The sequence below is a fragment of the Henckelia pumila genome, unplaced genomic scaffold (genome assembly GCF_033568475.1).
Source record: "Henckelia pumila isolate YLH828 unplaced genomic scaffold, ASM3356847v2 CTG_525:::fragment_3, whole genome shotgun sequence".
Taxonomy (NCBI): domain Eukaryota; kingdom Viridiplantae; phylum Streptophyta; class Magnoliopsida; order Lamiales; family Gesneriaceae; genus Henckelia; species Henckelia pumila.
This window is the reverse complement of record NW_027331857.1, coordinates 3,319,326-3,335,552: the sequence shown is the minus strand read 5'-3', so window position 1 is coordinate 3,335,552 and position 16,227 is coordinate 3,319,326. Positions and strand designations below refer to the sequence as shown.

General features: G+C 33.9%; 3 protein-coding genes across 6 annotated transcripts; 1 reads left to right on the top strand and 2 right to left on the bottom strand.

Annotated features, from left to right (window-relative positions):
- Positions 1–1,619: 1,619 nt before the first annotated feature.
- On the top strand, positions 1,620–7,166 carry LOC140873154 (fluoride export protein 1). Of its 4 annotated transcripts, XM_073276142.1 has the most exons (8): positions 1,620–1,788; positions 1,915–2,197; positions 3,693–4,117; positions 4,269–4,346; positions 5,051–5,149; positions 5,457–5,649; positions 5,744–6,168; positions 6,313–7,166. In XM_073276142.1, the coding sequence occupies exons 3-8, from the start codon at positions 3,710–3,712 to the stop codon at positions 6,529–6,531; spliced, it is 1,422 nt and encodes a 473-aa protein (XP_073132243.1). In that variant the 5' UTR covers positions 1,620–1,788; positions 1,915–2,197; positions 3,693–3,709; the 3' UTR covers positions 6,532–7,166. The 4 variants fall into 4 exon arrangements, with proteins under 4 accessions (XP_073132243.1, XP_073132244.1, XP_073132246.1 ...); XM_073276143.1 differs by lacking the exon at positions 1,915–2,197; XM_073276145.1 differs by lacking the exons at positions 1,620–1,788; positions 1,915–2,197 and adding an exon at positions 2,214–3,414 and having other exon boundaries at positions 3,821–4,117.
- Positions 7,167–8,169: 1,003 nt separating this feature from the next.
- On the bottom strand, positions 8,170–10,681 carry LOC140873019 (rac-like GTP-binding protein ARAC7). The gene is made up of 8 exons (XM_073275980.1): positions 10,353–10,681; positions 9,887–9,974; positions 9,614–9,723; positions 9,290–9,353; positions 8,998–9,062; positions 8,849–8,914; positions 8,628–8,734; positions 8,170–8,483 (listed from the first exon to the last, which is right to left on the bottom strand). Exons 1-8 carry the CDS (start codon positions 10,449–10,451, stop codon positions 8,450–8,452), a joined length of 633 nt encoding a protein of 210 aa, XP_073132081.1. The 5' UTR covers positions 10,452–10,681; the 3' UTR covers positions 8,170–8,449.
- A 2,475-nt stretch (positions 10,682–13,156) lies between these two features.
- LOC140873223 (peroxiredoxin-2B) lies at positions 13,157–15,163 on the bottom strand. The gene is made up of 3 exons (XM_073276266.1): positions 14,922–15,163; positions 14,750–14,829; positions 13,157–13,550 (listed from the first exon to the last, which is right to left on the bottom strand). Exons 1-3 carry the CDS (start codon positions 15,074–15,076, stop codon positions 13,297–13,299), a joined length of 489 nt encoding a protein of 162 aa, XP_073132367.1. The 5' UTR covers positions 15,077–15,163; the 3' UTR covers positions 13,157–13,296.
- Between the last annotated feature and the right edge of the window lie 1,064 nt (positions 15,164–16,227).

The following is a 16,227-nucleotide window of genomic DNA, read 5'->3' as shown; positions in this document are numbered from 1 at the left end:
TTCAGGTATAATTCTTTAAAAAAATTAATTTAGAGGTCTTTAGATTATTTTGGGATGGAAGACAACGATATAAAACAAAACATTATTTTAGAAATGTTAAAAAAAATTTATAAAATAATTATTCAAACACATATTTATTTTTAAAATAACTTTTAAAACATTTTATAATTCATTTTGAAAAAAAAAATTATATGTATTTGTCCAAAAGATACATATAGATGTCTAAATTTAAAGCATTCTTCCAAGATATTTAATAATCAAGCTGAAAATTTGTATATGGTTCGATAAAAAATTTCTAACATTCTCTTTTCACTGTCTGCAGTCTGATAATCTTGACCACTACAAACAGTACACTAACTCGAAACAAATTTTATAAATAAATTCAAATTACGGAAATAATTTCTAATGTTTTTGAGAAAAATACTTTAAATTTAAAATATTTTTTTATCTTTATATATATATATTATAATAATTCAACCTCTTAAAATAACTAATTTAGTCTTTTATATGTTAGGACTTATGACTAAATGACCTCTGTCTAAAATAAGAATTACATGTATTTTCTATTGAAAATCTATTTATGTCACTTTGACTCATTTTCTCCTACACCGCACGTTTATTAGTAATGGTAAATTATATTGCACTTTTCAAAATTTTATTATTTATATATGCTTCATAATTTTTAAAATTTTATGTCTCATTCACGATATGTATATTTTAAAAAATCAAATATTTAAAAATAAAAATTTGAACGTACGTATGCAACACATTATATATATATATATATTATATATATATATATATATTTAAAGCGTGTGCCACAGTGGCCAATAGTAATTTAAATTACACATAATTCACCATTTTACTACCATGTCATGTTATTTAAATTTAATTTATAGGAAAAGGGCTAGGGGTATGCATTAAACGGTTCAAACCGAAAAAACCATCCGGGTCGTAAATTTCGGTTTTTTTGGTTCGGTTTAAATGGTTTTTCGGTCAGTTATGGTTTTGATTTTTGATATCTTCGATTTTCCGGTTCGGTGTACGGTTTTGAATTTTAAAAATCGAAAAAACCGAACCGCCAATTTAAAATATAATAAATAATAAAAATAATTAATATATGTTATTTTCATTAGGTTTACAGATTTGGCTCCTTCCTTCTTGACTTTACAACGTTAATTTCTAACTTGGTAACCGTCAATCGTTATATTTTTTATTATTTTATTTTGATGTCTGTAAGATAACTAACAAATTGGTTACAAAAATCATGGCTATGCCTATTTTATTACTTAATTTTGATGTTTTAAGATAATCAAAAATTTGGTTTGATTACTGTTTTTTTATTAAATTTATTTTAAATAATTTAGCATACAACTTCATTTATAAGTCAAATTGTTACTCAAACCGTAATAATCGAAATCGTAATAAAAATAACCGAACAAAACCAAAATAAAATGGTTTGATTTCGGATTAGAAATTTAAAAAACCGTAAACCGAAACACTGAATCGAAATTTGTTAATAACGAACCGAACCGAAAGAGCCAAATTATGAGACATATATTTTCTCATTAACACGCGTGATGGTCAAGTCATTTTTCCCATTCAGTTTTCTGATTCTCATCTCAATTGCCCAAATATGCCCATTTTTGGATTTCGGTGGTTTATATTATACGTCTTTCGAGGAATCTGGCCCTTCGTGGGGGGCGGAAGAGGCTCCATTTTGCGGCAGATCGGAAACCAGGTGCTGGAGATTTCTAAATCAATTCGCAGTGGAGAAAGCAGGTTGGGGTAAGTAAGCCATTTTGGCTCGCCCTTTTGATTTGGGAATGCCTTATCCTGTGCACCCAACACAGCCGTATAAAAATTTGATAATGTTAATAAAATTTATTAATATATAGAATCTATGTCGCACAGAAAACCGTTGGGAATCTGTGAAAGGTCAACTATCACGTCTCGATCGTGACGTAGATGTGTGTGTAAATTCCACGGGTACAGCCAAAAAAAAAAAGTGAAAAGAACCAACGGTGTGTGTTGAGCTAGATCATCTGCAGATTCCGATTCTCCTGTTCACAAATCTTGTTTGATACAGAGCCACAATTCCAACGGAATCAAAAACTTTTAATGAGAGGCACATAGAGTTGATTGGTGTGATTTTCGTGTTTCTATTCGAATTCCGTCTCGCCTAGTCTTCTTCAAGGTTCGAGCTTCGTTCATTCCCTTGTGTTTGCTTGAACGCCAAGCTTCTATTGGCTCGTGTAATTTGAATTATTATTATTATTTTAATTAAATATGAAAAGGGTTTCCAAAAAGTGAACCTTTTTGTATTATCTGAAATGAAAATTAATTTACTATGATCGAGAAAAATGTTAACTAATACTTGGTTGCTCGATGTCGCACTCAATACTTTGTTAAATCGATGACAAACCTGGTTTTATTAACGTCATTCTGTTTTTTCAAAAACAAATAAATATTAAGCTTTCTTAATTGCTAATTTATGTTGTATTTTCTATTTGTGATGAATATTTATAGTGAGCAGTAAACCCAGAAATCTATGGTCATCATTCTTCATTTATTGAAATTGTTCGGTTGCCTGAAAATTAATGTCGATTTAATGTCTTCAGCGACTTTTCTTTTTATTCGCTTCATGTCAGAAAATTTCTTAAACATGCTCGAGCTATCAAGTTCGATTGTTTCTTTTTTAATGCAAATATCATTCATATTCCATGGGTAATTTTGTTCAACTTTTTTTATGCTCCTCTGTAACGGTGATATAGTTTAGTAAATATTACATGAAACTGTGATCTTGTAGTTCCTGAAATGAATATTCCCAGTGCATATGGATTCTTTAATGCAAATCTTGTTTGATGTGTGACATATTCATCTTCACATGTGTTTTGTCTCGAATGTCCCAATATCTGAATAGTTTATAATTATACTTTTTGTCCCTGTGCATTACGAAAACCATATGTATATGTTGAATAATAGTACAGATATCACATTGCAAGGACAACAGATGGTCAGATTGAATTTAATACTGCTGACATGATTCTTCAAATTATTACTAAAAATTAGTTAAAGGTTTAATCTTTCATTTGTTTGAACATTCGGCACAATAGTCATTCACATGCCAATATTTCTTTTACGTTGTTATAGGTTTAATCTTTCATTTGTTTGAATTTAATATTGCTGACATGATTCTTCAAATTATTAGTAAAAATTAGTTATAGGTTTAATCTTGCATTTTGATTCTTGTGGTACGAATGAACTTTTTTAATGAATTTGCTGGCACCTTTTAAAGTGTTGTTATCATTGTCTTCGTGCATAATTACTGTGTGAATTTGAAAAGTTGAAGACACGTTTGAGAACCATCATTTACTTTTCTATACGTTTCCCTTTTTCCCCACTAACATGAAGGTCGAATGAATTCTTCTAAAAGTGGGCTCGTCCATGTCATTATAACTTTGTTTCGTCTTGTTTGATCGCATCAGAAACATCTGATGATGAATTTCCTTGTAGAACTGGTTTGCATCTTACATGTTGCTTTTCGAATGCTCTGTGACTAACTTTAGAGATATATGACAAAAATGTAGTATTGCAAGTATGTTAGTATAAGATTGACTGTGTTTTTTTCTGCTCGAATCAAGCTGATATGATTTTTTCCTGATTCTGTTGCTTGAGTTTTCTAATTTCAGTAGAACAAGAAAGGATTATGGATCAAAAGAATCTTGAATTTGAACCTAGAAGAAGTGCTTCATTTGATCTTGTAAGAGCTGCCAGTTTCCCGAGGCGCTTGTCATTGAGTCAATCATTTCATTTTCAGCCTTCAATAGATGTTGACAGTGAGAGTGAGGCGGTATCAGAGGCGGGGGATATTGGTGATAGGGCATTTCATAGCAACAGGGGCAGTGAAAGTGACAGGAATCGTTTATCTCTAGATGTCGGGTCAGAAAATGGAATCGTGGTTCCTATTCAAGAGGAAGAGCTTTTGCAGCCTTCTGGGTTCTGGTCTCGTGACCCCACTAGTTTGTATTATTCTTCTCCTATATCTCCATTAGCTCCAGATATCGCAACTCCACTTTCGAAGGAATCATTGATTCAATCTGGAGATAAAAATGACGTGAGTTTATTTGTTTTCTCCACGTTTTTTGCCTTCATGGTTCAGTTGGACTAGGAAGAAGCTCTGTATATTTTTTTATGTTGAACTTATATATTGAGCTTTTAAATAGAATTTTCATCCACTTCTTTACGTTTGCACCGAAATTTTGTAGGATGACAAGAGAACATTGCCATGGTTGTTGGAGTACATCTCATGTTTGCTATCTCTTGCTGTCTTTGGAATTCTTGGGGTATTATGCTAATCTCTTAAAAATTTGATTCCCAAGATGCTATCAATGAAGCACTATATTTGTAACGCATAATTGGAAAATATTTGGGTATTATGGTTGAAAGTTAAACATGAAAATAACTGTAATCTTAATTCAATATTTTTTCAAGTTTTTTGGTATTATCATAGTGGATGTATCGAAGTAATTTCGTCAGACATGAATGAGATCGAAGACAAGCCTTGCAGAAGATTTCGAGGTTTTCTGGGATTTGAATTTTATTTATATATTTTATATTCACTATAGAAACATTTGTCTCTTTTTAATATGAAAGTGTTCCCTTATATGGATTCAATGCACGCATTTGACAAAAAGTGATTGGTGAGGCCCTCTAGAACCAAACTGCTATAGAGTTTGCCTTCAGTAAGAAAGCTTACTGTCAGATAATGAACGATTTTATATCTCGAGCTTCTGCTGTGAAAATTTTATCAATATACTTGAATGTAAGCAACCGTCCATTGAAACATAATGCATGAATGGTTGACTGGACACATGACGTCTGCTTCATACCTAACTGATGCATGTCAATACATGTCCTCTGTGGTATGTTTGTCTGGAACAAAAAACATTGATGCGGAATTAGTAGGGGAGAAAAAAAATAAATTGAATAGCTGCTATGTTTGCTGCATAAACAGTAAACCTTATATTTCTCCAATATTTTTGGGCAGGTTCTAGCTAGATACTGTCTTCAAAAACTATTTGGACAGCAGGTAGTTGGCGCTACAAGTGATCAGAGCTACATGTACCCAGATCTTCCCTCAAACATGGTTCATTCTTTGTCTTTCTTTCAGTACAATCATCTTTGCATTTATGTACCAAGGATTTATGAGAATTCTCTTGATTTTTATTTCAACTTCTTGCAGAGAATATCTTAGCCTTCTTGTAATATACTCGATGATACTTTTTAACGCATAACAAATGATGTTCGTTTTTATTTTTGTACTTTCACTTTTCGAACTTCAAAACAGTTAATTAATAAGCTAAAATTAGTGAAACTGGAACATTTAGCAGCCCATGCTTTCTGTGTCTATTTCTGCCTTCTCGATGATTACTTGGTAATAAGTACCTTTTCAGGTTGGTTCATTCTTGATGGGCTGGTTTGGTGTTGTGTTCAAAGCAAGTATTTTCAAAGTTTCAGATCAACTGGCAATTGGGTTGACAACAGGCTTTCTAGGAAGTTTAACAACATTCAGTGGTTGGAATCAAAAGATGCTTGACCTTAGTGTCAATGGTGAATGGGTCTTTGCTGTGCTCGGGATTCTTATAGGTAAAAGAGTGGGTTTCTTGATGGAAAATTTTCTAGATTTTTCACCTTGTTGCAGGTAATATTAACAGAAATTTTAGTGTTGGAATCTTGACAGGCTTGCTTCTGATAGCTGGCTCACTTGCTTTCGGCATTGAGACTGCCAAAGGGTTCAGATGGTTTTGCAGATATGCAAATGTTAAATACTTCTTTCGCATCTTCTCGTGCACAAGTGCTTGTACTTCTAACAGGTCCCAGTGTCTCTGGACATTTACGATGACGCTAGCATTGATCCTAGGCCTGCTATGGGGTGTGTTTGGAAGTTTGGAAAGGAAAGAGTTTGATTCAGGTGGTAGTGACGCTCAACTGTTTTTAGCTTGTATTGTTGGACCTTTTGGAGTCTGGATCAGGTGGTGGTTAGCTCGTTTCAATGGGCGTGGCCTAGGTAAAAATGGCACATTAAAATGGATTCCCTTTGGGACCCTTGCTGCAAATGTTCTTGCAGCCTGTATAATGGCTGCATTGGCCACACTCAAGAAAGTGGTAAGAATCCTCTCAAACTATTGCTCCTTTCCTCGTGACATTCTTGATTTATGTACAAGTGCAGTGGAATATGTGCATAATATGGTATAATTATTATAAAACTATTTGTGATGTTTTGAAATATGACTTTTAGTTTCATCTCAGGTGAAAACCACAACCTTCAACACTGCAGCAACAGGCATCCAATTTGGGCTACTCGGTTGTCTGAGTACAGTTTCAACCTTCATTGCTGAATTTCATGCAATGAGACAAAGCAAGCAAGTTTGGAGGTGTTATGCTTATGCCGCAATTACATTCCTCATCTCCTTCGTGTTGGGAACTCTAATATATTCGGTACCCGTTTGGACCAAGGGATACAACTAGAGACAAGATGACCAGACTTTGTTAGCTTTATATGCACGAGTCACTGGAATTATGTGATGCAACAGTGGAGTTGCAGGTTGCTGCCAGTGGTTAGCTATCGATTTGACTCGATCATTCTGCAGTCAGTATATCCGGTGAGGATTACTTAACAGCAGCCTCCCTATGTGAACCTATTCTGGTTCTTGATCATCATTTACCATTGAAAAAGTTTGTGCGTTTATGCTAACTGGTGCACCGGCCACTGCTTTAACTTCATCGGAATTTCTTGGAGCTATCGACTATGATCTGCCAGGTGACGCTCGAATTTTTCGCCTGGGAGATCACTGTAGAAGTAGAAAAGTTCGTAAACAGTTCTAAAACTTTTTCTGGAAAAATAAAAATACATTAAAGCTGCTGTTGCCCCTCAAACTATTCTGAGCTGATCTTTGCGAGTCTTATTAGTTATTACTCTCTGAATCTTACAATTATATCGGACGTTTATCCAATTGGCCGAGAATGGATCATGTGATGCAATGCATTGACTACTTGTAAATTCATGAATGGATTACCCTTTACGAGATCAACTTTTGTAGGATTATATATTCCTTATTCGGCCGATGTTCTGCTTCCATTGGTTCGGGATTATGAAAAGACTGTATCCACTACATATTCTTTCTATTTCATTCTTATTTATGCAATTTACTTTCCAAGTCACTAGCCTTCTATGTAATATCATAGATAAAAATCTGCAAGCTCAAAAATCTGGTTGGAAAAAAAAACTCCATGTTATATGTTAGATCAGGATTCAGTTCCTGTTAGAATTTTATTTTTCTGCGCTCCTACTTCAAAAAAAAAAAGTTTGTCTATATTTCTTGGGCCAACAAATCATTTTTGAAATAAAAAAATAGGTATGAAAAAATTGAAAATAGGAACAAATTTATGAAATTTCAGTACTAATTATTTCAAATCTGGTATACAAATAAGCTTTTTTGGTATAAAGTTTTTTGCGTTATATTCCATATCTTTAAAACCGAAAATATAAATCATGATTTTGCACTCAATTTAAGGCAATTAATCTCATAAATATATAAATCAATACGTGAATTAAATATTTTTGTACTCAAATTTTTTGAATGAGTGCACACAAATTATTAATTTTCGTGATTCTCAAAATACTAATGTATATATTGATTAATAATGAACAAGTGCATTATAAATATTTTGTATATAAACATGTATGCAGAGTAAGCTTTTGGTATTAAATAATTTGTTTTAATATTATACTCAAAATCTTAATTTTTGTATCAAATATGAATTTGTTAGTACTCAAATATCATATATTAATATCATATATTTAACTGTTTTTATACAAATTTTCATTCAAATGTAAGATCGAGTTCAAACAAAATTTTGTGACGTGACTCACGTGAGAATTGAATCTTAATTGAATCCCAAGTTCCCCTTAAAATAATGAAATGGAAGAAAATTGAGAGAGATCTATTTATCTTTCAGGTCAACTTTAGAAAGCGCATCTTTACGATCCCCTCGCAACATTGATTATCATAATGGAAAGACAATAACTGACATACATAAACATATAATAAATTTGCTCATCCCTAAATTTTTTTTAAGTAAATCACAAGTACATAAACATTAAACTACTCATAAAAAGGGCAATTTGATTCGTGAAAAGTATGAAATTCTACTATCCATAATTCATGAACCTTAGACATTCACAAAAAAAAGGACAATGATTCCAGCCTATTAAACCCCGGAGAAGGCATATTTCAACACTGAATACAACATTTTCTTAATATTACTACCACCGATGGTATTCCAACAACATACACATCAAAAGTTTCTAGAGAAACTAGCTTCCCCCCCTTCAGCAACAACTTAAGTTTTGATTGAGCGAATAAGTTGCAATTTCGCCGCTTTCCTAAGCAACACAGCCGCAACAGACGATGCCCCTTCTGCAAAAAAGAACAAGAAATAGTTCAGAAGATTGAAAGAACAATTGGTTGAACGATACCGAACTAGTAGTGTAGGCATGCAAAACTTTTACTATAACACATAACTAACAATTCTGATTCAGAAAATAGAAATTCGATGCTTACACAATCGAGCAACCATTATTACGGTGACGTTTCTTCCTTGGCATTTCCTTTCTCCGAGGAGGTTGGAGCACAACCTTAATCGCAGTGTCAAATACAGCTTTCACATTCTGGAAAACACACACAGAATATTAGCTTTCGAGAAAGAAACCTTTTTGGCCATCTGACCATGACTATTAGTATAATAAATATCGATTGCAAATTTGTTGTGCGATGTAGCTAACCTGCTGAGTCTTCGAGCTGCATTCTATGTAAGCCGCAGCACCAATTTGCTTCCTCAGTTCTTCCCCCTGCAAATTGATCATTCTAGAAACTATAACGTCGATTCGGAAACCAGGAAACCAGACAAGAAGGCAAGCAAGAGAAAGCATACTTGGGCAGTTGTAATGATATTAGATCCCATGTGATCAGCCAGATATCCTCTGTCTTCACGAAGATCTGTGGTAGTAACAAACTATAAGTTAAGATAATATGCTGGGAAGCGAAAATTAACCTTCTGAATCTATATGACTGCCTGTGTGCCACAAAAACTGAAACAGTCACTTGATTGATGTCGACAATTTTGAGTAGTTAGGTAATCAACAGTTGCAATGGTTATGAGACGACAATCCTCGGTCCTTCATTACATATCATGTGAATGAATAAATTGTAAATTCAAGGCGTACCTAACTTAGTTCCAACAAGTACAATTGGAACATTTGGTGCGAATCGACGAAGCTCAGGCATCCACTATAATGAGAAACATAACAAAATGTTATCAATCAATCAAGAGAAATGAAGACGAAAACATGCCAGATCATTCTATTATAATGAGATACAAGTACAAACAACTTTGTTTTCGAAATGAGTTAACCAATCTTCCATTAAGTGTTGGTTAAAATTAAAGTAGTGTTCCACTTTATAACGTGGATGAGATAAAGTTAAAGGAAAAGACAGAGCACGGCCAAAATGGTAGAAGTATAATTCAATACAGTAACAAAATCCTTTACCTTCTTGAGGACATTTTCATAGCTTGCCTTACTGATTAAAGAGAAAGCTAATACAAATATGTCAGCACCTCTGTAACTCAGTGGCCTCAGCCTGCTGTAATCTTCTTGACCTTTAATTTAAAGAAACCAAAACAAATAAAATTATTACACTTGGAATAAGCTAAAAAAAGGACAATAATCTGTCCATTCAACCCTTTAATGTAAAATCAAAACATTCACAAATTACACTCCTGATTTCCTTAGAATCTTGGAGTTGCTATGGGAAAACAATACCTGCAGTATCCCACAGCCCTAAGTTGACAATGCTGCCATCTACAGCCACATTAGCACTAAAATTGTCAAACACTGTTGGAATATAATCCTGCAACAAAAGGAAGACTAAGATTAGAGTGCGTGAGTGTGAGTGTAAGAGAGGGGATAGAACATAGGTGAACAGATAAAGAACAAAAAGAAAAACAAAATCACCAGATAAAGAAATTAGGAAACCCCAAAAAAATAGAAGGAAACAGCATTTGCGACAAAAGCCGTGGAATTATAACCTTAAACAATTTAAAACCAACATAGCTTAAACTATGTAGAGTTAAAGAAACTAAATAACTACAATCCATTGCTCAAACAATGCAGAAATGGAGAACTACAAAGAACACATTAGTGAATGTTTCGAAAAAATCAAATCTTTAAAGAAAGCAGCACAAGAAAACAAGATTAAAGCTCAGAAATGGTGAAGGACAAAACTAACAGTAGGAAACTTGTTGCTAGTGTAACATATGAGCATGCAAGTCTTCCCCACAGCTCCATCTCCCACTGTCACACATTTGATAAACTTTGAAGCACTCATTTTCCTTAAATCTTAAATCTTTAAGCTTCAACAATGTAGCCCTTTCGCCACAAGAACTCAAATTTCAGAGCAAACTAAGTTACAAGACAAAATAAAAAAGGGGATTCTTGAAGCAAAGATGAACAGAAAGAAAAAAAGAGAGACTCAAAGAGAAGTAAATTTTAAATAGAAAAAAGAAGGGGACAAGAGGAAAGAGGGTGGATATAGAAAGAGAGGCCTCTATTGCAACATTTGATTCTAGTTCCAAGAAATGACATTAAAAAACAAAGAGACACAGTTGCGCAGTGTGTGTGAGAGAAAGAGAAAGAGGGTGACTGACATTTTTTGAATAAAAACAGCTCAATAAATTTTAAAAATCCAAGAGGGATTTTGTTTTCAAATGTAGAAAGGGGCCCTGTTTTTTGAACGGCTTCAAGTGCTCTTTGGGTTTAACGTTGAAATGAATTGAACAGGTGACATCTTTTTATTCCATGCTTGTCTCCAACTATGGCCGATCTTTCATGTCCATTGGTATTAAATGTTCAAGTGCTTTTAATTCAAAAACTTGCAACGGTATGTTTATTACATTTGAAATAATGATGATCTAACCTTAAATATGAAAAGAATTCGAATCTAAATTGACTTTAGTTATCTATTAATTTTTTTAGTTATATATAAATTTTATATTTTTAAGTTCTTTTTAATTTCATCTTTGGCACTAATGAGTTTCAAATCATCTCAATAAGTCGAAAATCTACATTGAGGGTCAGTATATCGGTAGATTTCAACCTAACATATGGATTAGGGGTGCAAACGAATCGAATCGAGCCGAATAATGGTAAAATTTTAAGGTTCGAATTCGGCTCGATAAGAGTATATTCGAGTTCGAGCTCGATTCGAAGTTCGATAATTTCAAATATTTTGGCTCGAGTTCGGCTTGAAATGAAGCTCGAGTTCGAGTTCGGTTCGAAATATTCGAACCTATTCGGGAACTATTTGAATATTATGGTTCGAAAGCTCGAAATGTATATATATATTATTATATAATTATATTGTATTAATTAAATATTAAGGCTCGCGAACTATTTACGAACTATCGAACAGAGTAATTTCGGCTCGAGCTCGGCTCGAAAAAAAGTTCGAACATGTTCGAATTCGGCTCGAGTTCGATAAGCTCGAATACGAATCAAATATTTATCGAGCGGGCTCGTAAAGCTCACGAACAGGTTCGGTTCGTTTGTACCCCTAATATGGATAATACCTCAATGATAGATCTAATATTTTAATGGGATATCAAAGTTTAAAATCCTAATGATAGTGATTCGTGGATTCAAATCTCATGAGAAATTAGAAATATATCTTTGGCTTGTTGACTTTATTTATGGTGTTTTTAAATAACTGTTTTGCAAAAATAAATAACAGGACATTAAATAATATGAAATTGATTATACCAAAATTATATGGTTGGTCTGGCGAGCAAGCACAAATCTTCAAATCTTACTATTTTTGGTTTGGTCAATATACTTCAAGTAATACTTGCTCTACACATATTAATGAAGGTTAGGGAGACGCCAAAGTTGTTTTTAGACGTGATATCTCCGATGATTTAGTCAAATGTTAATTAAAAAATATACGAAAAACAAATGATAACTGAATGTGAACTCATATACTAAAGATAATACCTTAATAATTATTAACGACACATATGAGAAAAAAATACTTTATGTGGTGAGAAAACATTCATGAAAATCAAGATTCTCATCCGTATTCGCATTTCCGCATAACTCCAATATCTAGCTGTGGAGATTTTGTATATATCTTCAATTTTTGGAAGATAAATTTCATAATTACACTATATTTGATGCATGTATATCCGATTATATAAATACGACCACGATTTTATCGAAATTTGACAAGAATGTGCATATGATCATGCTGGGTGGGTCGGCCACCCTGGTTCAAAGGTGGTCGGTCAGCTCGGTTCGGGGTTGGCTCCAATGGACCAAGTACTGGTTGGGGCGAGCTAGAGGTCCTTGTGAAATGATATAAAAGTAAAAAAAAAAAAGAAAAAAAGAAAAAAAAGAGTCGAAGACATCAAATCGCAATTTTGAGTACAAGTTTTTTATGAACAAGGTTGCATTTTTGAAAAAATAATTTAAGAAAGATATGTTTTTATGATAAAGAAAAAGAGAAGATACTTTTTGTTTTTGGTTTTGTGTGTGTTTTTTTTAAGGTGGGCTGAGGTGACACACCAAGTTGGGCTGAGGTGAGACATTGTACAGGCTAGTTTTGAATTGGTCGTAATGTACTAATGTGGGCTGTTACTTGAAAATACGAGGGCCACTATTGATGGATTAATAAGCAATATATTAATTAAGCTAATTACTTTATTATTTTAGTTGAGATAAATACGTAATATCTCACGATAACTCAGTAGACTAGAAATCGTATTGTTTATGATGTCAAATTAATACATATTGCATACTGTCCCGAATCAAAAAATGATTAGATGTGTGATTAAAAGCTGATGTGTTACTGTTAACAACGTTCATGATTTTTTTTTTAAAAAAAAGCTGATGTGTCAATTTTAGAAATAATATTTTCAATGTTGATATTACTTGCAATGATGTAATAGTTATATGCAACAGACTAAAATAATGCAACATGTTAAATTGTTAATGTTGTTTGGATGTTAAATTGTTAATGTTGTTTGGATAATAAGTAAATGAGCAAAATTCTCATTTATTCGTATATAGTACCCCAAACATCCCACAGAAGATGAGTATAGAAACAAAGACAATAACAGAGGTATACAGGGGAAGAACAATACAGAAAATCCAAGCCCCAGGCAGGCAATGGTGCGCACTTACAGAGCCTGGAGTATATCATCAGCACTAGAGACGGTGAACTCCCCACCGGACTCGACATTAGCAACGATAACTTTGAGGTTGTCCACCAATAGGGCGAACCTCCTCGACCGGATTCCGAGTCCTTTCTCAGAGAGGTCGAGTTCAAGGCCAAGTGTAGTAGTGTATTTCCCAGAGCCATCAGCAAGAAACTTGACATGCTTGTTGTCGGGGTAAGTCTTAGCCCATGCCTTCATGACGAATGGGTCGTTCACTGTAAATAAGAGTCACAACGCGTGGTAAGCTTCCAAGTCACTATTTTCAAATTCATTCCCAAAAACTCGTTTTAACTCCAATTTCATATTTCCCTCAATTCAATCATATAGTCTTACATCCAAATTTGATCATTAGCACAATACGTTATACCATAAATTTTAAAACCATGTAACATTCAAGAGTTTAAATATTTCAACATATAATATGAGTTGACAACTACATCAATGCAACCAAAACACATCATGTTTCCCTATTCATTCCCACAAATACAAATTTGCGGTCTTTAACAACGTTTACATTTATTGTTGAACGTTTGCATTTGTGATTCCACCAACCATATAGGCAGTATCACAAAGTTTATTTTTTGATTAACCAGCATGTGAATCACCGTTGTATGAGTATCCTAACAAAAATAAAAATAATAACCTTATTCATTGAACCAATCTTTTTGACCTGGTTCTAGCAACCGCTTTGGAAACATGATCATTAGTCACTACAGTGAAAATTTTGGTTAAAAGACATTATCTTTTGGGAAATATTTTCCAGAGACTATCATAGAAAACACAACCAAATATAGATAATGAATTTCTTGGGTTCACTTTTGGATCGATGACAAATCATTGGCAATTTCAGTAAGTTCGTTCAAACTAATATATGTATATATATATATATATACCAACCATAAAAGAACTGACGATGCTTTATTATAATAGAAGAATTTTGGGATAACATCAATATCAAGTAAATTTCAGGAACCGTAATAGCACACGTATATCAACATTTCTTTCAAGTAAAAAACAAACAAATAAAATGGTCATTGGCACTCAACAAAATAATCTCTCAAGTGATACAATTATAAAAATCAAATATCACATTGATCAATCTCAAGTTCTGAATTAAGTGTCCGATAATGAGCCCGTTGGCGCAAATACAAGAAAAACAGGTTTGGAAAATAAACCACCCAAAAGGTTGGCTCTTTCGGCCCCCTTTCTTGCAGTAGGCTAATAAATTGTGAAAAAAATTTCAAAATGGACGCCCAATCGCTGCAGAACTTAAACCAGCAATAACAGAAAAATCCTAACTTGGAAAAAGCACAAACATGTAGCAACATTTAAAGCATCTGAAGATCCAATTTCGACACAACACAATTTTAGCTAAAAAAAAAAATAAAAAAAAAACAGTGAACTAAAACATTACCACTGATGCACAAGATCTCATCAACACCCTTCGATTTCAGCTCATCTGATTTCTCGATGAAACCAGGCACATGCTTCATGCTGCAAACATTTAGCTCCAAAATCACAAACAATCCACAAAAGAGGAGAAAGAATCTCAAAATCCAGAGAGAGCAGCAGGCGCTAGGGATTACCTGCAAGTAGGCGTGAAAGCACCGGGAACAGCGAAGAGAATGACCTTCTTACCGGCGGCGAGGGAATGAATCGACACGCTCTGGAGCTGATCCTCTTCGTCGAAGTACGACAGTGTCCCGTCGGGGATGACGTCACCAACTGCAACAGGAGCCATTGATTTCACGGCGGCGGCGATGATCTCGATGCTTCGAATGCAGTAACAGTCAGATATATGGCGTCGCTTTGCTATTCAGTATTTCAATTCAACCGCAAATATATAGGGGAAAATACCCCGTGTGCGTGGACGCTAAATGAAATTTCTGAGTTGGATTTGACAGTGTTTTGGCGTCCGCCACTATTTTTTTTTTTTTTTCCGAGAAAACAATTACAATATGAAATTAGAATACAACTATATAAGAAAACTGTCTGTACAATTGACTCGACGGGACTTGAGCATGAAAATCAAACCTGAGACTATATGGTTCAGAGCCTCAGTCTTAGCCATCGATTGGATAGAGTTCTTGGGAGCCCTTAATATAGACAAGGACAAACATCTCCTTTAGAGCTAGCTTTTGAGATGAGTTAGGTTCAAGTCAATTTCTAACATGGTATCAGAGCTCAAACCCTTCGTGTGTTGGACCGCCCATAATTGGGCTGCTTATAGTTAGGCCACCTGTTAATATCTCCACGCTCCAGATGTTCATTCCTGGACGTGTGGGGGTGTGTTGAATATTGTCCCACATTGGTTGGATAGAGTTCTTGAGAGCCCTTAATATAGACAAGGGCAACCCTCATGAGCTAGCTTTTGAGGTAAGTTAGGTTCAAGTCTCATTTCTAACAATCGCCACTAAATTTTTTATACTTATATTTAGGGAAAATTGTTTTTAGCTAGCTATCTTTTTTTATAAAAAAAATTTAATCTAGGTGTTTTTTTGATTTGGCTTTGATGTGAATTCAATACCATGCTGATTTACCTCATTATTTCTAATAATAAAAAGTAAATGTCAAAAAGTAAAAATTACATTATCGAAACAAAAATTTGATAACATGGTGATTAATAAAATCACAAAGTAACGAGATTACATGACAAAAATGTAGTTTTGGTGTCTGGGATGTTCAAGTTGGTAGAATAGGTGAATTTTTAGTCAAAAGTTAAAGTTCAATTCTATCTATCAATATCTTCTTGTACTAGTCTGTCACACATAGCTTGTCTTGTTGGTTTTACTTGGCTAACATAATTTGCAGGTTATTGCGTTAGTTTGTGAGTTTATCCAGTGCGCACCTAAAAGTAGCGGTCGCGGGTTTTCAAATCATAAAAAAACATAG

What these genes read in the sequence shown, in the direction of transcription:
- LOC140873154 (XM_073276143.1), top strand. Translation starts at nt 3,710, where the DNA reads ATGGATCAAAAGAATCTTGAATTTGAACCTAGAAGAAGTGCTTCATTT. An exon ending in AATCTGGAGATAAAAATGAC is followed by an intron (nt 4,118 to 4,268) that starts GTGAGTTTATTT and finishes GAAATTTTGTAG; the next exon opens with GATGACAAGAGAACATTGCC. An exon ending in CTGTCTTTGGAATTCTTGGG is followed by an intron (nt 4,347 to 5,050) that starts GTATTATGCTAA and finishes ATTTTTGGGCAG; the next exon opens with GTTCTAGCTAGATACTGTCT.
- LOC140873019 (XM_073275980.1), bottom strand. Translation starts at nt 10,451, where the DNA reads ATGAGTGCTTCAAAGTTTATCAAATGTGTGACAGTGGGAGATGGAGCT. An exon ending in GCAGCTCGAAGACTCAGCAG is followed by an intron (nt 8,735 to 8,848) that starts GTTAGCTACATC and finishes TGTGTTTTCCAG; the next exon opens with AATGTGAAAGCTGTATTTGA. An exon ending in AATAATGGTTGCTCGATTGT is followed by an intron (nt 8,484 to 8,627) that starts GTAAGCATCGAA and finishes TCTTTTTTGCAG; the next exon opens with AAGGGGCATCGTCTGTTGCG.
- LOC140873223 (XM_073276266.1), bottom strand. Translation starts at nt 15,076, where the DNA reads ATGGCTCCTGTTGCAGTTGGTGACGTCATCCCCGACGGGACACTGTCG. An exon ending in GCTTTCACGCCTACTTGCAG is followed by an intron (nt 14,830 to 14,921) that starts GTAATCCCTAGC and finishes AAATGTTTGCAG; the next exon opens with CATGAAGCATGTGCCTGGTT. An exon ending in TGAGATCTTGTGCATCAGTG is followed by an intron (nt 13,551 to 14,749) that starts GTAATGTTTTAG and finishes TCTTATTTACAG; the next exon opens with TGAACGACCCATTCGTCATG.